This window comes from Dasypus novemcinctus, chromosome 1 (assembly GCF_030445035.2).
Source record: "Dasypus novemcinctus isolate mDasNov1 chromosome 1, mDasNov1.1.hap2, whole genome shotgun sequence".
NCBI lineage: Eukaryota > Metazoa > Chordata > Mammalia > Cingulata > Dasypodidae > Dasypus > Dasypus novemcinctus.
Window position 1 is genome coordinate 132,286,286 of NC_080673.1, and position 23,114 is coordinate 132,309,399.

At 37.9% G+C, this 23,114-nt stretch overlaps 1 protein-coding gene across 5 annotated transcripts in view; it reads right to left on the bottom strand.

The window, feature by feature from the left end:
* Positions 1-23,114, bottom strand: part of LOC101438473 (alpha-fetoprotein) — an 83,909-nt gene that overhangs the window by 7,279 nt on the left and 53,516 nt on the right. For 2 of the 5 annotated variants that reach the window (XM_058297083.2, XM_058297048.2), the window contains one exon: positions 1,500-1,786. The exons of 2 other annotated variants lie outside the window; for them this stretch is intronic. In XM_058297083.2, coding sequence (XP_058153066.1) covers positions 1,768-1,786 — 19 coding nt within the window. In that variant the 3' untranslated portion in view covers positions 1,500-1,767. Of the gene's footprint in view, positions 1-1,499; positions 1,787-23,114 lie in introns of those variants that run through there. One more of the 5 variants, XR_009185838.2, reaches the window with a different exon arrangement.

Consider the following 23,114-nt stretch of genomic DNA (forward strand, 5'->3'; position numbering starts at 1 on the left):
TACCGATATTCTATTCATGAACTATTGTGATTAGTAATCGAAGAAAATGTGGCATTGGTGTGGAGAAAGTGGCCATGGTGGCTGCTGGGTGTGGGGAATGGGAGGAAGAGATGAGATGTGGAGGCGTTTTGGGGACTTGGAGTTGTCCTGGGTGATGCTGCAGGGACAGTTACTGGACATTGTATGTCCTCCCATGGCCCACTGGGTGGAACATGGGAGAGTGTGGGCTATGATGTGGACTACTGACCACGAGGTGCAGCAGTGCTCAGAGATGTATTCACCAAATGCAATGAATGTCTCATGATGATGGACGAGATTGTTGCTACGGGGGGAGGAGTCAGGTGAGGGGGGTGGGGGGTATATGGGGACCTCATATTTTTTTAATGTAATATTTTTAAAAAATGAATAAAGACCAAAAAAAGAAATTATGTTTGGTACCTTATCACTTTGCCGAATTTATTAAATCCCAGCTAGCTGCCCTGGGTGTAACCTCAATTAGCAAGGCATGCACTGCCATATGGTTTGGATAAGAGCCACCCTTACCTTCTCCAAACAGCAGTTGCCACTTTTGCCCTTTTGAACCACCTAATTTATTAGCATGGTATGCATCTCCATATGGCTTGGATGATAAGCTGCCCTCAGCTTCTCCAAACAGCCCTTGCCACTTCTGCTTTTCATGCCACATAGTTTAAAACTGCTAATCTGCATAGCCACCGGAAAGCCCTACCCCTTCCCTCTAGGTCAAAATAAAGGCAAGAGACCAGGACCCATATGTGTTTTTCCATCTTCCACACCCTCCTCCGTGGACCCTCATGGGAGCCAAGGTAAGCAACCCAAGTGTCTACCAACAGATGAATGGAGAAATAAATGTGGTATGAACATATAACGGAATATTATTCAGTGATAAAAAGGAATGGTACATGCTACTACCCAGATGAACCTTGAAGATAACCATGTTGAATCAAAGAAGCTAGACACAAAAGTGAAAATAGCGTATAATCTCACTGATATGAAATTATATGAATGCTATGAATTATAATATTTTTCATGAATTTTGACAAAATTACCACACTAATGCAAAGTGTGAATAATAGGGAAAACTATGTGTATATGAGGGCAGATATATGAGAACACTACTTTCTGCATGATTTTCCTGTAAACCTACAAATTCTCTATTTAAAAAAGCAAGTGAAGAACATTTTAAAAGAGGACTAAATTTCCCTTCTCTATATTTCTCTAATTAAGATAATTATTTTTAATAATTATTTTAATAACACTAAAATGTTACTGTTTATTTTTGCTTTATTACACAAAAAATCTGGAAAAATAAAAATAAATCAAAATTATAAACAATTATTTAAGTCAAGGTAGGATTTCTTGGGAGGACACTATTATAAGCCATCATTTAAAGTACAATTTTATATTAAAAATATCAGGATCTTTTGGTTCCAGTGTCAGTATCACATACATAAATAAGAGGGTAAAGATGAAAGACAAAATAGTTATGAAGTTAATTTTATTATAAGGCATATTTCATGCAGTTCATCGATAACTAATTTTCATTAGTGGTATAGAGAGTAACCCAACATGTGGTTTGGGGGTTTTTTCACTCTAGAAACACATCAGCCAGTTCCCAGTCAGATGTGGCAGCACCTTACATCTACCTGAGGCATTTGTTAAGTCCCTTGATTTCATGTTGCTGTTTCTGCTCCTGAGAAGCAGACAGCTCGAGATGCAGAAGGGATAAGACAGAAGTTTCTCCGAGGATTACCGTAAGTAGATTTCTCTGTTGGGAGTAGGAAAAGGAAAATTAAGTATATACTGGCCAGTGTTCTTGAGAAACATTGTGAGTGAAGAATCATTTTTTCTTATTTTATTTTGAAGACATGTATTTGATTATTCATGAAAAGTAAAATTCAGCTCTCAGCAAAGATCCTGAATTTGGGACCATTTAACCTCCGATGAGTAACTGGTACTCTTCTATCAATCTGGACCCCTTGGAAAAATCAAATAAGTGCATCTGTGAAGGGAGTAATACTTAAACAACCATGATTCCCAAATAAAAACTTTTTAGGTCTCACTTTTATACCTGAAATGGGCTTTGTTATGTTCTCTTCTCAGGGTCGTAGAATTTCCCATGGGATAGAGAACCCAAAATTTCCCCCCTCCCTTGATTCAGAGGCTTCATTAAGTGCAATTCTGCTCCCCTTTTCATGGCCCCAGATTTAGAATATACAAAACTTTCTTCTTCCTCTTGAAAATGCAAACTTTCATTGCAAGATAAAAATAAACTTCCAACATCAGCTTTTTATTGGATTTTCAAACTACCATAAGCTAATGCCATGCTAAATCACTAAATAGTCCAAGTACAGGAACTCAAGAGAAACAAAACCACTAGCATTCAATCAAAGTGTCCTGACTCCCTATATATATACTGATATAGATGTCTATATTAAGTCCCGCAGTTTTTCCCAGTTTTTAGCTGTGAGACTTTTATCCAAATAAAAATAATTTGTGAAAAACAAGTATATAAGAGATAAGAATGAGAACATTTTGAGCTAAAATGTGAATAAGACTCTCTAGAACTCCACTACCAAGATGTATGTGTATACACACACACATTTGCCTATTTTTCAGATTCCCCAGAATTTCTTAAAGCTACCTATATTCTTTCAGTAAATTCATTTTTACTTAGATTGAACAGAATTTGATCCTATTATTTGTCATTAAGGAAGCCCAATTGATATAACAGCAAACACAAATCACAAATATGTGGACAAAATAATAAAAGTTTATTTTCTAGGTGCACATTCTGAAAAATAAATTACTTGAGAATGTAGCCCAATAAAAGTTAAAAAATCCAAGAAAGAACACAACATAGGATTCTAGAAATAGTCCAGTTTACCCAGGATTACAGTGAAAAGAATCAGACTTAGATACACCTCAATCCAAATTGTAAGATAAAGTTAGAGGACTTTTTGGAATATATCTTCAAGATGATAGACTATTCTATTACAGAAACTATCATTAAGAACCTGAGATATTTTAATAGTGTGATGAAAGGAGACACTTTATTAGTTAACATGAGGAAAAGAAAGGCAATCAGAAACTCTAGAGGAAAAGGCTACACTAGCAAATCATAATACAATAAATAAATAAATATATAAGGCAAGGGATCTGGAAGATGGTGAACTGGAAAGACATGGGACTCTCTTCTCTTCCAGAAAGATATATAGAGGATGGGCAGAAACAGCCTGGGAGAAAAATCTTCTAGGGTTTGGTACTCCAGGGAAAGGCTGTATACTGCTCAGAAGAGAGAAGGACAAAGGAAAAGAATGGTGATGTCAAAACTGTGAGTTAAAAGTGGCTGCTGCTATTTCCCGCAACCTCCCACAAACTAGACAATATTGAAGTCTCAGACCTCAGACCATTGGCTATAGACAAAGGGGGCCCCAGAGATCCACCCCCCTACTAGGAAAGCGGGGAAAGAGGGACATAATCTAAGGCTGACTCAATTTTTGAACCACAAATTTGGCCTGCTGTGTGCCATGAACACTTCCAAGCCAGGTGGGACTGCACCATTGTTTGCCTTTGGGAGCCTGCAAAGGACTAAAGCAATCCAACCCTCACAATCTCCCTCTCTTCTGACTGGGACTGATTGTTGAGGAAACAGAGGGAAGTGGAATTATTTCCTACTAGTGAAAAGGGAGGGCCTGCCAGCAAAGGTTGGAGAATTGCCTATGAGAAAGTTTGAAATATGAGGCTCTTAGCCTCCAGGCAGGAAACTGTATCACATTGATCCAGTCCCTGTTGCAGTAAACACACTGTAACCAGGCATTGAACTGAGAGTACTGCCAAAAGCATTATCGCTGGCAGACCAAGGAATAGCATGTGAGGAAAATTAAAATAAGTAAGTAACAAAGGCTTTTTCCAGCCTTTCCAGCCTTCCTCCCCAAGGCCCTAGAAAGCAGGGCTGCAATCCATTACTGGGTCCAGAGCCCAGTTTTGAGCAATGAACAGGGACAAACCTAGAGACCCAGAACAGGTTGAGCCAAGAATCAAAGAATAGCAGTAACATACAGCCTTCCACTAAAATAAAAGAGAGAGAAATTGAGCATCTGAATAAACTCACCATCCTGATCAGATGACTAGACATCAGCAAAAAGTTACAAGCCATATAAAGAGAATGGAAGACATGACCCAAGAAAATGAATATATCAAAGCCCCAGAAGAGATGCAGGATTTAAGGCAAATAATCAAAAAGATTCACACAAATTTGCAAAATCAAATTAATGAGTTTGAAGACAATATTGCTAAAGAGATAAAGGACATCAAGAAGACTTTGAGTGAGCACAAAGAAGAATTTGAAAACCTGAATAAAAGAGTAACAGAGCTCATAGGAATGAAGACATGACATGTGAGATCAAAAATACACTAGAGGCATACAACAGCAGACTCAAAATGATATAAGAAAGAATAAGTGATACCAAAGGCAGAACAACTGAAATAGAAGAAAGAAAAGAACACAGAGAGAGAAAAAATGGAAAAAATTGAGCAGAGGCTCAGGGCATTGAATGACAACATGAAACACAACAACACATGTGTCATGGAAGTTCCAAAAGGAGAAGAGAAGGGAAAAGGGGTAGAAAGAGTATTTGAGAAAATAATAGCTGAAAATTTCCCAACTCTCATGAAAGAAATGAACATGACCAAGAAGCACAGCCTTCACCAATCAGAATAAATACAAATAGACCTACTCCAAGATACACACTACTCAGAATGGCAAATGTCAAAGGTAAAGAGAAAATTCTGAGAACAAAAAGGAAGAAACAAACCATGACATACAAGGGACTCCCAGTAAAACTTGGTGAAGATTTCTCATCAGAAACCAAGGAGGTAAGAAGACAGTAGTATGATACAATTAGGACACTGAAAGAGAAAACCTGCCAGCTAAGAATTCTTTATCCAGCAAAATTGTCCTTCAAATATGAGAGTGAGTTTAAAATATTCACAGACCAAAATAAACTAAGAGAGTCAATAAAAAAGAATCCACCTTTGCAGGAAATGTTAAAGGAAGTCTTAGAGCCTGAAAGAAAAAGACAGGAGAGAGAGAGGCTTGGAGGAAATTATAGAAGAAAGAATATCAGAAAAGATAACCAAAAAAGATAAAAAGACAGACAAAAATAAGATGTGACATATGAAAGCCAAAGAATAAAATGGTGGAAGTAGGAAAGTGGACATGGCTCAAAGAGACTGAGCTCCCACCTTCCACATGGGAGGTCACTGGTTTGATTCCCAGTGTCTCCTAAAGAAGATAGTGTCCTGGTGCTATGGGCAGATGCAGAAAGTGGATGCAACAAGATGATGCAAGAAGAGACACAAGAAGAAAAACATAATGAAAGACACACCAAAGCAGGGAGTGGAGGTTCTCAGTGCCTCTTTTTTTTTTTTTAAATATTTATTTATTTATTTATTTATTTATTTATTTCTCTCCCCTTCCTCCCCCCCACCCCGGTTGTCTGTTCTGTGTCTCTTTGCTGCGTCTTCTATGTCCGCTTCTGTTGTCAGTGGCACAGGAATCTGTGTTTCTTTTGGTTGCGTCATCTTGTTGTGTCAGCTCTCTGTGTGGGCGGCACCATTTTGAGGAGGCTGCACTTTCTTTTGCACTGGGCAGCTCTCCTTATGGGGCGCACTTCTTGCGCATGGGGCTCCCCTATGCAGGGGACAACCCTGCGTGGCACGGCACTCCTTGTGCGCTTCAGCACTGAGCATGGGCCAGCTCCACATGGGTCAAGGAGGACCGGGGTTTGAACTGCAGACCTCCCATGTGGTAGATGGACGTCCTAATCACTGGGCCAAGTCTGCTGCTCTCAGTGCCTCTTAAAGAGGACAAGCTAGACAGTATGTTGATGCAATGGACAGGCACTGCAAGCTGGCACAAAAAGATAACATGAAAAGAGACACAAGAAGATAAAACATAATGAGAGACATAACAAAGCAGGGAATGGAGATGGCTCAAGCAATTAGGCACCTCCCTCTCACATTGGAGATCCCAAGTTCAGTTTCCAGTGCCTCCTAAAGAAACAAGGAAGATGAACAAATACAGCAAGAGTGAACAATGATATAAGGGGAGGAATAAATGGATAAAATGAATAAAATAAATCTTTAAAAAATATTTTAAATGTTGAAAGTAAATAGCACATTTACAGCAATATCAATGAATATAAATGGATTAAACTCCCCAATCAAAAGATATAGGCTAACTGAATTTAAAAAAAAAAACAAGAACCATCCATATGCTGTTTACAAGAGACTCCTCTTAGACCCAGGGATACAAACTGGCTGATAGTGAAAGATTGGAAAAAACATACTCCACACAAATAGTAACCAAAAAAAGAGCAGGGGTAACTAAACTAACAAGGGACAAAACAACTTTAAAGGCAAAAAAGTTATAAGAAGGCCATTATATATTAATGAAAGGGACAATCCACCAGGAAGTTAAAACAGTCATAAATATCTATGCATCTAACCACTATGCCCCAAAATATATGAGGCAAAGTCTGGCACTAAAGGGAGAAAAGATATCTCTACAATAATGATTGGAGACTTCAACACACCACTCACATCATTTGATAGAACAAATAGACAGAAGATCAATAAGGAAACAGAAAACTTGAACAATATGATAAATGTCTTAGACCTAACAGATATATATAGATTGTTGTGCCCAAACTCAGCAGGTTGTACATTCTTCTGAAGTACTCATGAATATTTCTCCAAAATAGACCACAGGTTAGGTCACAATGCAAGTCTCAATAAAAATAAAAAGATTGAAATTATACAAAGCACTTTTTAAGATCACAATGGAATGAAACTGGAAATCAATAAATAGAAAAAGGTAAATTGGCAAATGTGTGGAAGCTGAACAACACACTCTTAAATAATCAGTGCATCAAAGAAGAAATTGTAAGTGAAATTAGTAAATATACTGAAAAGAATGAAAGCAAGAACACAGCTTACCAAAACTTATGGGATACAGTGAAGGCAGTTCTGAGAGGGAAATTTATAACCCTAAAAAAAGAAAAGAGAGCTAAAATCAAAGATCTAATGGAAAAACTGGAGAAACTACCAAAAAAAACACAGCAAACCATTCCCAAAGCAAGCAGAAGGAAAGAAATAATAAAGATTAGAGCAGAAATAATGAAATTGAGAAAAAAAAAGAGAGAGAGAGAGAAAATTGACAAAGCAAAAAGCTGGTTCTTTGAGAAGATAAATAAAACTGGCAAACCCCAAGCTTGACTAACAAAGAAAAAAAGAGAGAAGAGACAAATAACTAAAATCAGAAATGAAAGGGTGAAGTTATGACTGACCCTACAAAAATAAAAAGTATCATAGGAGGATATTATGAGAAACTGTGTGCCAACAAACTAAATAATTTAGATGAAATGGACAAATTCCTAGAAATGCATAAACTCTACTGACACTAAAAGCAATACAAGAAATTAACAAACCAATCACATTTAAAGAGATTGAATCAGTGTTAAAAATCTCCCAACTAAGAAAAGTCCAGGACCACATTGCTTAACAGGTGAAATCTACCAAGCATTTCCAGAAGAATTAACACTAATCCTGTTTAAACTCATCCAAAAAATTGAAGAGGAGGGAAAATTATGCAACACATTTTATGAAGCCAACAAAACCCTAACACCAAAGCCAGATAAAGACACTACAAGAAAAGAAAATAACTGGCCAAGCTCTCTAATGAACACAGATGCAAAAATTCTCAACAAAATACTTGCAAATCAAATCCAATAGCATATAAAAAGACTTATACATCACAAGCAAATGGGATTTATTCCTGCTATGCAAGGCTGATTCAGCATAAGAAAGTCAATTAGCATAATAGAATACATTAACAAACTGAAGGCGGAAAAAGCATGTGATCATTTCAATCGATGCAGCATTATTTACAATTGCCAAAATATGGAAACAATCCACATGTCCATCAACCAATGAATGGATAAATTATGTTGTATACACTTAATGGAATATTATGCAGCTGTAAGAAGAAATGGAGTCAAAAAGCATATGACAGGGAAGCAGAATTGGCCCAATGGATAGGGCATCTGCCTACCATATGGGAGGTCCGCTAGTTCAAACCTTGGGCCTCCTTAACCTGTGTGGAGCTGGCCCATGTGCCATGCTGATGTGTTCAAGGAGTGCCCTGCCACGCAGGGGTGTCCCCGCATAGGGGAGCCCCACACACAAGGAGTGTGCCCCGTAAGGAGAGCCACCCAGTGTGAAAGAAAGTGCAGCCTGCCCAAGAATGGCACAACACACACAGAGAGCTGACACAACAAGATAATGCAACAAAAAGAAACACAGATTCCTGGTGCTGCTGATAAGGATAGAGGTGGTCACAGAAGAACACACAGCGAATGGACACAGAGAGCAGACAACTGGGGGGCGGGGAAGGGGAGAGAAATAAATCTTTAAAAAAAAAATTATATGACAACATGGATGAACATGTAGGACATTAGGTTGAGTAAAGCAAGCCAAACACAAAAGGACAAATACTCTATGATTACACTACAATGAACTAAATAATTGGGTAACCCATGGAGTTAATAACTTGAATATGAGTCACTAGAAAATAGAATGAGGTTAGAGAATGAAAAACTCAGGGTTAACTTGTAAAGAATTGGTAAAATTTGTTGGGAACTTCCAGGAAAATGGTGCTAAAGTAGGTAACCAGAGTCTGACCCTCTCTCACACACACACACACACACAAAAAAAAAAAAAACAGAGAGAAGGCAGGGCTCTATCTAAAGGAACTGCCTTGGTTATATATTGAACAGGTAGGTGCTCTGAGTCATCTAGTAGGGTACTGGAAAGATAAAGAAGCCAAAGGAAAACATGAGTTTCTCACCCCTGTGGCTGGAAATAGCACATATACCTAGCCCTCAGGGCAAGTAGCCTTGGTGTCCCTGGCTCACTTCTGTCAACAGACTGGGAGGGAGCATTCCCTGGGAGGAAGCAGGGTCTGGCAGAGAGTACAGAGTGGTCTCTTTGTGGTGAATTTGGCAAGCTGAGCCCCTTTGAATCTTGGAAGGGACCACAACCTAATGGGGAGAAGGGAGGGCAGAATCTGCTCAGGCAGATTGTCACACCCAGCTGCCCAGGGAGAGAAAGCAACTAGATTAGAAAGGGGGCAGGGACAAGTGCTTAAGCAACAGGACTCTAGTAAGCTGTAGAAGTCTAAAATGCCTTGGGGGGAATAGGGCAGGTAGCTATATGAAGACTAATTAAACTAAAGAGACAATTTAGCTCCAAGAAAGAATTCCTGCCTTGCATATATGAGACTCCTGGTTTGATTTCTGGCTAAATCAAGAGCATGACCCACCTGGTTATCACGCGTCCAGCTGATACCTTATAACAGGGAACATTTAGACATTCTTTTTGTTTTAGGGTTTCTTGGACCTGTTCTTTTCTAAAAAACTTTTGTTCTTTTTTTTTTCTCTCTTATTTTACTCACTAAAACCCAGTATATCACCTGCAGAAGGCAGGCTGCAGGGTGATTGATTGATGAACACCAGCAGCCTGAGAAGCTCCATAGTGTTCTAAGAGGGAAGGCTGTTTATCCTTGGTTGTTTATGTTGTGGTTATTTTTTAAACTACTCTTTTCTTTCTCCTTTGTTCTGTTTCTGCTTTGTCACCCCCCTTTTTTATCAATTTTTTTCTACCTACATTGTTTCTTTTCTTTCCTTCATTTTTCTATCTTCTGTTTTCTGTTGTTTTTCATTCATTCCACCTCATTTTGTTTGGTCTTCAATTTTTTTTTTGTTTTTATTTCTCCCTCTTTTTTTCTCTGTTCTCTTTCTTTTTTTCTTTTTTTCTTTTTTTCTTTTCTTTTCCTCTCCTTTCATTCTGGCCTTTCAATTCACTCTATATATTTTTCTCTATTTTGTTTTTCATTTCATTTCTTTTCTATTACACTTTTTAAATTCCATTTCCTCTGAACTTAGGATTTTTCACTCAAGTTAATTATTTATTTTTCTAGGTCTTGTAAGTCTCCTCATCTACCTTTTTTATTATTACTACTACTACTCTTTTTCTCTTCTTATCTCTCTCCTTTTCTCTGGTCCTAATTTTTTTTTCAAGAGTAACATAGGCAACAGTAAAAAGTAGAATAAGAGGAATGAAGTGTCAAAGTGAAACCTTACCACACACCCAAAAACAACAAAATAAAACCCTAGAGTAGAGAGAGAAGCTAACCAAGTTAAACAGATGTCTAAACACCAAAAAAAAAATTACTAACTGTACTAAGTAATAGGAAGACATGGCCCAGTCTAATGAACAAGCAAAAACAGGAGGAGATACAGAACATGGAACAAATAATCAGAGATGTCCAAACAAATATCAAGAATCAACTCAATGAACTGAAGGAAGAAATAAAGGATATTAAGAAGACACTGGAAAAGGGAATGGAGGAGTGAGGTCTGAGGACAAGCCCTCTCTCACGGGACAGGCTGTTGAGTCTGCTGCCTTCTGACTGAGGAGAAATAGGCTGGGAGAGAGAAACTGTTTCTGGCCCCTGCAGGACTTTAGATCCATTGACATGGGGGATATCAAGGCTAAGAAAGTAATACTCCTTCTGATCCCTGAAGGAAGAAGAAACAAAGAAAAAAAAAAAACTCAAAATGGAAAACATCCCCCAGGAAAAGGAAGAAGTGGAACAGGTTCCTGTGCAGAATGGAGAGGAAGCCCACCCTTTAGGAGGTGGTGAAGGCCAAGAACCTGGAGGAAATATTAGAGGGGGGTGGGTTCCACCAGCTCAGGATTTTGGAGGGGATGGGCCCAATAGATTTGTTAATAACATTGTTATGATAGATGGAGATGCAGATGATATGGAGCAGTTCATGGAGGAAATGAGAGAGCTAAGGAGGAAAATTAGGGAGCTGCAGCTAAGGTACAATCTGCGCATTCTTATGGGGGACCCCCCTCACCATGACCATCATGATGAGTTTTGCCTTATGCCTTGAATTCTAAGATTAATCATTATAACCCACCCTGCTTTCCAAACTTGCATTTTCTTGACATACACTTTACTGTGAATCTTTTTGTGTTTTGTCTTTTTTGATTTGAGATTTCCTTTTGAACTGGTCTGTAAGTCTTCCTGTCAGCAAGGGAGTTTTATCAATTTTCATGAAAAGATGTTTATTACATATTGTAAAGTTAATAAAGCAGTTTAAAAAGCAAAAAAAGAAAAAAAGACACTGGGAGAAGATACTGAAGAAATTGTAAACTACATAAAAAGATAATAGATATCATGGTGATGAATGGCACAATGCAAGAAATAAAAAAGACACTAGAAGCACATAACACCACATTTGAACAGGAAGAGAAAGAATCAGTGATGTGGAAGACAGTATATCTGAAATCAGACAGATAGTAGAACAGACAGGTAAAAACATAGACAAAATCCAGCAGGGACTTAGAAACTTGAATGAAAGACAAAATGCACAAACGTACGCATTAGAGGCATCCCAGAGAGAGAAGAGAAGGGAAAGAGAGAAGAAGGAGTGTTGGAGGAAATAATGACTCAAAATGTCCCAACTCAATTTAGGGACATGGACATGTCCAGGAAGCACAGCACACCCCAAACAGTATAAATCATAACAGGCCTACCCCAAAACATGCACTTGTCAAATTGTCCACTACTCAAGACAAAGAGAGAATACGGAAAGCAGCAAGAGAAAAAAGATCCATCACATACAAGGGAAGCTTGAAAAGATAAAGTACTAATTTCTCATCTGAAACCATAGAGGCAAGAAGGCAGTGATATGACATACTTAAAGTACTAAAAGAAAAAACTTCCAGTCAAGAATTCTCTATCCAGCAAAACTGCAGTCCAAAAATGAGGGATAGTTCAAAATATTTACAGATAAACAGAAACAAAGAGAGTTTGTCAATAAGAAACCTGCCTTTCAAGAAATGCAAAGGGGAGTTCTGCAGGTTGACAGGAAAAAACAGGAGAGAGAGAGATGGAGGAGAGTGTAGGAAAGAAGATTATTGGTAAGAATAACTAAAAAGATAAAAGAAATAAAAACAGCATATGGTATACATAGACCTAAAGAAAAGTAATTCCTTGACAGTAATAACAGTGAATGCTAATGGCTTATATTCTCTAATCAAGAGACACAGAATGGCAGAATAGATATGGAAATATGAACCATCTATATGCTGTCTACAAAAAAAAAAAACTCACCCTAGACTGAGGAATGCAAGGAGGCTAAAAGTGAATCTTGGAAAACAATTTTAAATCAGACAATAAACAACAATAACAAAAAAGGCAGGAGTAGCTATACTAAGATTGGACAAAATAGACTTTACATGGAAAACTATTGTAAGAGAAGAAGAAGGACACTATATATTAATAAAAGGGGAAATCTATCAAGAAGAAAGAGCAATCATAAATATTTATGCACCTAAACAGGTGGCCTCAAAATAGATAAAGCAGTCACTGAAAAAAACTAAGTGGAGAAATAGATGCTTCTACAATTAGAGTGGGGGATTTTATTTTATTTTTTTTTAATTTTTTTATTTTTTATTGACTTTGTAATAATATTACATTAAAAATATATATGTGAGGTCCCATTCAACCCCACCCCCCCACCCCCCCTCTCCCCCCCCCCCAACAACACTCGTTCCCATCATCATGACACATCCATTGGATTTGGTAAGTACATCTTTGGGCACCTCTGTACCTCATATACATTGGTTCACATCATGGCCCATACTCTCCTCTATTCCATCAAGTGGGCCCTGTGAGGATTTACAATGTCCGGTGATTACCTCTGAAGCACCATCCAGGGCAGCTCCATGTCCCGAAGACGCCTCCACCTCTCATCTCTTCCTGCCTTTCCCCATACCCTTTGTCCATTATGTCCACTTTTCCCAATCCAATGCCACCTCTTCTATGTGGACATTGGATTGGTTGTGTTAGAGTGGGGGATTTTAATACAACATTGTCACCATTAGGCAGAACATCTCAACAAAGAATCAATAAAGAACAGAGACTTCAAATAATACATTAGAGAAAATAGACCTAATAGGTATGTACAGAACATTACACCCAAATACAGCAGGATATTCATTTTTCTTGAGTACACATGGATCATTCTCCAGTATAGACCACACGCTAGGCCAGAGAACATCTCTCAATGAATGCTGAAAGACTGAAATTATATAAAGTAATTTCTCTGACCACAGTGGAATGAAACTGGAAGATTAGTCACAAAGATAAGGAAATTGAACAACATACTCTTTGACAATCAGTTGGTCAAGGAGGAAGCTGAAAAAGAAATCAGTAACCACCTTTAAACAAATTAAAATGACAACAAAACATATCAAAATCTGGTGCCTCAGAGGTAATCACCGGACATTGTAAATCCTCATAGGGCCCACTGGATGGAATGGAGGAGAGTGGGGGCCATGATGTGGACCATTGTCTATAAGGTGCAGAGGTGCCCAAAGATGTACTTACCAAATCCAATGGATGTGTCATGATGATGGAAACGAGTGTTGTTGGGGGGGGAGAGGGGGGGGTGGGGGGGGGTGGGGATGAATGGGACCTCACATATATATTTTTAATGTAACATTATTACAAAGTCAATAAAAAAAAATTAATTAAAAAAAAAAAAACACATATCAAAATCTATTGGATGAGCAAAAGCTTTACTAAGAGGTAAATTCATAGTCATCAAAGCCTATATTAAAAAAAGAAGAAAGAGCTAAAATTAAAGACCTAACTGCACACTTGGTGGATTTAGAAAAAGAACAACAAACTAACCCTAAAGGAAGTAGAAAGAAGGAAATAAAAAAGATTAGAGCAGAGCTAAATGAAATTGAAAATAAGATAGAACTAGAAAAAATAAACAAAACCAAAAGCTGGTTCTTTGAGAATATTAATAAAATTGACAAACTCTTAGCTAGACTAACAAATTTTTTAAAAAAGAGAGAGAAGATTCAAATGCATAAAATAAGAAATGAGGAAGTGGGTATTACCACTAACCACAATGAAATAAAGAGTATCTTAAGAGAACATTTTGAAAAATTGTATGTCAACAAGATGGATAATTTAGAGGAAATGGACAAATTGCTAGAAACACACAACCTGTCCACACTGACAAAAGAAGAAACTGATTAAATCAACAGACCAGTCACAATTGAAGAGATAGAATCAGTCATCAAAAACCACCCAAGTAATAAAAGCCCAGGACTAGATGGTATCACAGGTGAATTCTACCAAACTTTCTAGAAAGATCTAACATCAATCCTGCTTAAACTCTTCCAAAAAATAGAAGCAGAGGGAACATTGCCTAACTCATTCTATGATGCCAACATCACCCTAATACCAAAGACAAACAAAGATGCCACAAGAAAGGAAAACTATTGACCAATCTCTCTAATGAACCTAGATGTGAAAATCCTCAACAAAATACTTGCTAATCATATTCAACAACACATTAAATGAATTATGCACCATGACTAAGTATGTTTCATCCTGGTATGCAAAGATGTTACAACATAAAAAAAAAATCAATCAATGTAATATACCATACAAACAGATTGAAAGAAAAAAATCACACGATCATCTCTAGAGATGCAGAAAAAGCATTCAACAAAATACAGCAATTTTGGGAAGCAGATGTGGCTCAAGTGACTGGTCTTCCATCTACCATATGGGAGAACCCATGTTCAGTCCCTGAGGCCTCCTGGTAAAGGCGTGCCTGCATGATGAACCAGTGTCCATGTGGCGACCCACATGGTAAGCCAGTGCCTGTGCAGCAAGCCAGTGCCTGCATGGTGAGCCAAGTGCCCATGAGGTGAGCCAGTGATCTTGCAGTGAGCCAGACCTGCACAGCAAGCCACACAGCAAGATGATGACACAACAAAAAGAGACATGAAGGGGAGAATCAAGGTGAGATGCAACAGAAACCAGGAACTAAGGTGACACAAGTGATAGGGAACCTCTCTCTGTATCAGAGGTCCCCAGGATCAAATTCCAGTGAATCCTAGAGGAGAAAATGAGAAAAGAAGACAGAGAAATAGACACAGCAAAAAGACACAGACAGCAAAAACAGCAGGATCGGGCAAGGCAGGAGAAAAAAATACAGCAATCTTTCCTGATAAAAACACTTCAAAAAATAGAAATAGAAGGAAACTTCCTCAACATGAAAAAGGGTATGTATGAAAAATCCACAGCTAACATCATATCCAATGGTGAAATCCTGAAAGTTTTCCCTCTAAAATCTGGAACAAGACAAGGATGTCCACTGTCACCACTCTTACTTAATATTGTGTTAGATGTATAATACTTGCTCAAGGACTTAGGCAAGAAAAAGATATACATAAAAGGCATCCAAATTGGAAAGGAAGAAATAAAAATTTCACTCTTTGCAGATGACATTATCCAATACATATAATAGAAAGAGAAATCTACAACAAAGCTTCTAGAGCTTATAAGTGAGTTCTGTAAAGTGGCAGGTAATAAGATTACTGTGCAAAATCAGGAGAATTTCTATACAACAAAATGGTCAATCTGAGGAGGAAAGCAATAAAAAAATCCCATTTACAATAGCAACTAAAAGAATCAAATACCTATGAATAAATTTAACTAAAGATGTAAATGACTTGTACACAGAAAACTGCACAACACTGTTAAAGGAAATCAAAGAAGACCTAAATAAATGGAAGAATGTTCCCTGTAGGAGGACTATACATCATTAAGATGTCTATCCTCTCCAAACTGACTTACAGAGTTAATGCAATTCCAATAAAAATTACCACACCATTTTTTCTGAATTGGAAAAGTTAACTATGAAATTTATTTGGAAGGGCAAGGGGCCCTGAATAGCAAAAGACTTATTGAAATAGAAAAAAGAAATTGGAGGAATCACACTACCTGACTTTAAAACATACTACAGAGCTACAGTGACCAAAACTGCATGGATAGATATACTGACCAATGAAAATAAATTGAGAGTTCTGACATACATCCTTGCATATATAATATGGTCAACTGATATTTGACAAGGCCACCAAGTCATACAACTGGGAGAGAATGGCCTCTTCAACAAATGGTGCTTAGAAAACTGGATATCCATATCTGAGAGACTGAGAGAGGAACATCATCTCACACCTTATACAAAAATTAACTCAAGAGGGATCAAAGCTCTAAATATAAGACAATAAAGATCTTGGAAGATAATGTAGGGAAGCATCTACAAGATCTTGTATTAGGAAATGATTTTATGACCTTTACATCCAAAGCACGAGCAAAAAAAGAAAAAATAGATAAATGGGACCTCCTCAAAATTAAAAACTTTTGCATTTCAAAGGAGTTTGTCAAGAAAGTGAAAAGGTAGCTTACTCAATGGAAGAAAATATTTGGCAACTGTACATCTAATAGGGCCCGAATATCCAGCATACATGAAGAAATTCTACACCTTGAAAATAAAAAGACCAAATAATACATTTTAAAAATGGGCAAGTGATTTGAATAGATACTTTTCCAAAGAAGAAATGTTAATACAGATGGTTAAAAAGCACATGAAAAGATGCTCAACATCACTAGCTAATAGGGAAATGCAAATCAAAACTACAATGAGATATCATCTTACACCCATTAGACTGGTGACTATTAAAAAAACAGGACTGCAAGTGTAGAGAGGATGTGGAGGAATGGGAAACTTTATCCACTAATGGTGGGGATGCAGAATAGTGCAACCATTGTTGAGGACAGTCTGGCAGTTCCTCAGGAAGCTAACTATAGAACTGCCATATGATCCAGCATTCCCACTACTGGGTGTATACCCAGAAGAATGGAAAGCAAGGACACGAACAGATATATGCACACCATTGTTCACAGCAATATTAGTCACTATTGCCAAAAGTTGGAAACAACCCAAATGTCCATCAACAGATGAATGGATAAGCAAACTCTGGTATATACACACAATGAAATATTATTCAGCTGTAAGAAATGCAGTATTAACACATGGGGCAACATGGATGAAACTTGAAGACCTTATGTTGAATGAAGCAAGCCAAGCACTGAAGGACAAATCTTACATGACCTCACTGATATGAATTAGGCAAATTGGGCAGACTCACAGAGCTAGAGTTTTGAAGATAGGTTTAAGGAGACAGAAAGGGAGTAGAGGGATGTGAGCTAATGCCCATATGGGCAAGATCTGTGATGCCGTGGATGGGTGTAATTGTGCAGTGGATGGGCATGACAGTGGTGCAATGATGATATTGGGTTATATGGTACTGGCCTGTGGGGGGGGAGGGTGGTGCTGCACTGTCCATGGAACTGGGGGGAGGGCCGGGGGAGGGAGCAGATAGACACTGGGGATTTGCAGGTATGTGGTTGAAATTACAACTTTGGGAATTTTTTTTTTTTTTTTTTTTTTGGTAAATATGGCAGGGAGGGTTACTGGCTTAGGGTGTTGGATTTGGGGAGCATGACAGACAGGGCACACCAGGTGCAGGCTTCCAGGGCATATGTGAGTGTTTATCCTGTCATAGTGCATTATTTCAGTGTGTGGAGAACCACACAATGAATGGGAAGGTGTTGGACTCCCATCTTGGGGATCCCTGCTATGTTCTCAGACAGAGGGGCAGGAGTCTCTCAAAAGAATAGACAGTGCCTAATGGGAGAGGACAGCCACTATGTCAAGCCTCAATATTGTTGCAAGTGACTATGAATCCTGTTCTTCAAGTAGTGAAGCTTGGTGGTCCATGGGTCCTGATGGGGGGTGGAGTGAGGAATAGAACAGATGGAACATGGGATATTTTGGGGGCATTGGAAGTATTCCACATGATCTTGTAATGAACGATACAGGTCATGTTAAATTTCATCAAAATTTATAAAAAGTGTATGGTCCAAAATGTAAACCATAATATAAATCATGACCATGATTTAGTAGCAATGTTTAGTAGCTAAACATGCTACTACCATGGTTAGTAGCAATGTTTCAATATTTGTACATCACTTGTAACAAATGTACCTTCCACATGTAAAATGTTATTAATAGGGGAAAGGGGGAAAGGAGGAGGATGTTTGGTATATAAGAATACCCTATATTCTGTGTGTGATTTTTCTGTAAACTAAAGCTTCTTTGAAGATAAAATGAAAAAAATAAGACACGGGGGGAATAAATAGAAGAAAATGTCACTGTACATATAAGACAACAGATCTTATAGTGATGAAAGACATAATGACAAAATTTATTTTTTTAATTTTATTTTTTATTATTTCAAATTTTCAATTTTTTCTATTTTGTCATTTAAAAATATCGTTATTGTTTCATTTTCTTATGAAATCTATTTTGTTATATTGTTGGCTTCATTTTTGAAGAAGTTTTGGATCACAGAAGTGTTGCAACAGTGGCAGGGGAGGATCATTGGTGCAGGATGTCAGTGATGAGGCATGCATGGGAGGAAGTTCACCTGGGGACATACCTATAAGGCATATGAATGTGTTCTAGTATTCATGAGGCATTGTCACGGTAGGTGGAGGTCCACACAATAATTGAAAGAATATCGAATTCCCATCCTGGGGAGTTCTGCCACTTTCTCTAATGGGACAGCATGAATCCCCCGAGTACAGAGACTAATGAAGGAGGATGGACCATTGGCAGGCCCTTGATATTGATAACTGTACTTATGAAACTTTTCTTTTGAAATTGAAGCTTAGCCTAGTATTATAGTTTGCCTAAGAGTTATCTCCTGAGAGCCTCCTTGTTGCTCCAATGTGGCCTCTCTCTAAGCCAAACTCAGCATATAAATACATTGCCTTTCCTCCAGCATGGGACATGACTCCTGGGGATGCACTACTTCCTTGACACTGAGGGACTATGACAAAGCACCAACTAGCAATGCAACTGGAAAAAGACCTTACCCAAAAGAGGGAAAGGGTAAAGACAAATGAGTTTATATGGCTAAGAGACTTCAAAGTGAGTCAGGAGGTCATTCCAGAAGTTACGCTTATGCACATCTCAGCAGGATCTCATTGACTGCTACAGTAGATACTATCCCAAATAGCAGGGCTCCTGATGGCTCTGGAAACATCCAGACACTACAGGCAAGGCAGGCAGGAATTTGTCACCCTGCCAGTGGGCTCTACTTTGGAATTTATTCTCCCTAGTATGACACAGTTGGACTCAGTTGTAGTTTCCCTACACATGGCTCTTCTGCCCCTTCAATCTGAACCTATAGGTAGTATTAGAGTTGACAGGTTTATGCCCAAGAGACTTAAATCTTTGGACTGTTCATGTGCCAGTCTGGCTCTGAATCTCAAAAGAATTGCAATACCTACTCTCCAGTTCACTGGACTCACCCAGGACAACTTGCAAGGAAATGATGGACAGTGACCATTCCAAAGAACAGAGAGTCTACAACTGCAAGCAAGATATCCCCATCCACCTGCCCCATGGTATCTAAGCCCCCTCTCAATTAGAGGTGGAGCAGACATCACCATCCCAGAATTCTCAGGATTGGAGAATGAACAATTACAAGGAAAGTAATAACAATTACTGTTATCCTACTATAGACTTATTGTGATTCTAGCAATGAAAGAACTTTCATCATTGATGTGGAGGCAGTGGCCATTGGAGATTCTGAGGGGAGGGAGAGGGGAAAAATAAGTGTAACATGGGGGTATTTTGGGGACATTGGAATTGTCCTGAATGACACTGCAATGACAGATATAGGACATTGTCAAAACTTACAAAACAGTGTGGGAGAGAGTTTAAACTATAATTTAAACTATAATCCACAGTCAGTGGCAATACTCCAGTATGTATTCTTCAATTGTAACAAATGTACTACATTAATGAATAGTGTTGTTAATTTGGGAAAGTGTGGGAGGGATAGGGAGTGGGGCATATGGGAATCCCCTATGTTTTTCATGTAACATTTATGTAATCTAAGCATCTTTTTAAAAAAAATTTTTAATAAAAAAGAAAAAAATGATTTTTGTAAATCTTTGGAAATGAATTGAAAAAGTAAAATCCCAACATAATATCTGTAACTAGCAGTACTATTATGTGAATGTGAAAGCAGTTTAAAGGAAAGTCCAAGGTCATGTATATTACTAAAAGGAAAGATTTTAAAATGTAACATGGAACTCTAGCATAGTAAAACCAGATGTGAAATGAATATGGGTAAAATTGCATATATAAGACTATGTTTCTTTGAAGCTGAACAAATGTATGTTAATACTACAAGATGTTGATATCAGACAAAAAAACTATACTAAAGAAACCAGACATAAAGTACTACATATTGTGTGATTTCATTCATAGAAAATGTTAATATGAATCAACTTATAAGGATGAAGTTAGATCAGTGGTTATGTAGGGCTAGGGAAGGACTGCTAAGAGGTTTCTTTTTGGAGTTTTGGAGTAATGAAATTATTCTACAATGCTTTGTGGTGATGAATGCACAACATCATAATTATACTAAAAGCCATTGATTATACGCTTTGGATGGATCATATGGTATATTACTATATCCCAATAAAACTGCTTAATAAAAAAAATGTATGATTTTCTACAGTTAATAGTATGTAAGAAAAGAGATTTTATTTGAACTTGATATCTGTAGCATTCTCTTCTGAGGGATACAAGATAAGTAAAGTAATATTATACTTCTTTCTCTATAGGTTGCATAGTCTATAGGTACTGCTGTAAATAATAGTCATATAAGCATGAAATTAATTTTTACCAGTTTTAAGCATCAACCTACTAACAAAGCACATAAATTTTAATTATATTTACAAAGCAAGATATAAATGCTATAAACCTAGAATGTAGACATAATAGTATTGCTGAAAAAAGATGGGAAAGTTTGCAAAGAAATCAAATGAAGTTTAGGAATATTAATCATGTTTTGGAGAATCATTAGAAGCTGACTAAAGCTGAAGGGTTAAGACTCAGAATATAGGTAACAGAAGAACTAAAAATATGTTTTTAAAATAGAGAAATAATCCACTGGTAAGATGCTCAAAGTTAGTGTAAGTGCATGACATTCTTTATGTATGGGATGATAATTTTTAAGAAATCATTAAAGGGATGATGGCAATCTCAAGGAGAACTACAAGTGAAATCTTAAAATTGGTAACCTCAGAAGAATGGGATAATGGATGTATCTCGCTGTTCTGTTTGAACTTTTGCTATGCTCATATATTACTTTAATAATTTCCAAACATTGTGTAATAGGTCATAAGGAACTGAGCATAATAACCCAGAATGGTCTGATGGGTATCATCTTTCATAAATCTGATCAATTTTGCCCCATGTATCCCAAGGGAAGAGTAGCTTTGATGATAAACACATCAGGTTGCAGAGACTCATTTTAAGTACAGACTACTTAAACCAACAGGTCTTTTTCACATGTACTTGTGGTAAGCCACATCTAAAAGCAGAATTTTAATTTTTAAACCACCGTTTTACCTATCCAAATCTCTGCTAATTTAGGTTGACTTTGTTCTAGTCTATATTTGTATTATATTGATTGATACATAAATATCTAGGTTATAATTATCATTCTTCAGTGACCCAGGAGAGAGAAATCCTATGTGTAGAATTTTCCCCTTGAACCAGCTGATGTTTACAATTCACCAATATTATTTCCTGGAATGTGAACTGCCTCTTCTCTGGATGACCCGAATTTACCCTGTATAGCTGAATTTCCTATTTTATTCCTTCTTTATATTTCACTCTTACTCTTGCCAACATTTCAACACTGACTTTTGTTCCCTTTTTTCTCCTTAGATCTTTTCTTCATTCTGGCTGATTTCTAAAATTATGTCTTCGATTTTGTTTAAAAATGTTTTATCCTCTCAATAATCATGGCTAGAAAGGCAGTCTCTTCTAACAGGCAGAACAGGCTCATATAACTAACTTGTCTCAGAGAAGAAAACAAAGAAAATGCCTTGTAGGTTCCTGGAGCAGTTAGTCTTTTGTAGCATCTACAGACTGCCAGTTAACCGACCCTCATCACCTTGGGAAACCCAGGCACTCCCTGACACCTCATTGCCAACCTCTGACTTCCAATACAATGCACTGCAGTCTAATCTAGACTCCTTCCACAAATACAGAAGCACAGAGATGCACACAAATTCTTTTTTTCATATAATAAACTTTATTTTTAAAGAAGTTTTAGATTACAGAAAAGTTACACCAAGAGTACAGGGGAAGGAGAGCTAATCGTGGCTCAGGCAGTTGGGTGCATGCCTCCCAAATGGGAGGTCCTAGGTTCAGTTCCCACTGCCTCCTAAAGAAGATAGGCAAACAATGAGCAGAAAATGAGCAGGCACTGAGCAAAAACAATGCACAGACAACTAGCAAAAACAATGAGAAGACAATGAGCAAGACAACGAGCAAACAATGAGCAGACAGCGAGCAAAAACAAAATGAACAGGAAGCAGACATGGCTCAGGCAGTTTGGTGTCCACCTCCCAAATGGGAGGTCCTGGGTTCTGTTCCCAGTTCCTCCTGAAGAAACAGACAATGAACAGACAACAAGCAGACAATGAGCAAATACAAAAAGCAAGAACAATGAGCCAACAATGAGCAAAAACAGCAAGCAAACAGTCATCTGGTGGTAGGGAAGTATTGCGGAGGGAACAGATGTGGCTCAGGCAGTTGAGCACCCACCTCCCACATAGGAGGTCCTGGGTTGGGTTCCTTATACCTCCTAAAGAAGACAAACAATGAGCAAACAATGAGAAAAACAAAGAGCAGGATAACAAGCAAACAACAAGTAGATGAGCAAAAACAAAACAAGCAGGGAGTAGATGTGTCTCAAGCAGTTGGTCACCCACATCCCACATAGGAGGTCCTGGGTTTGGTTCCTGGTGCCCCCTAAAAAAAAACAAAACAGATAACGAGCAGACAACAGCACAAACAATGAGCAAAAATGAGCACACAGAAGAGGGAACCATCTTGGGGGAATGGAGAAGTATAGGGGATTCTCATATACCCCACCCGCTCCCCCCTCACATTTTCTTTTATTAATACTATCTTATATTGGTGTGGTAC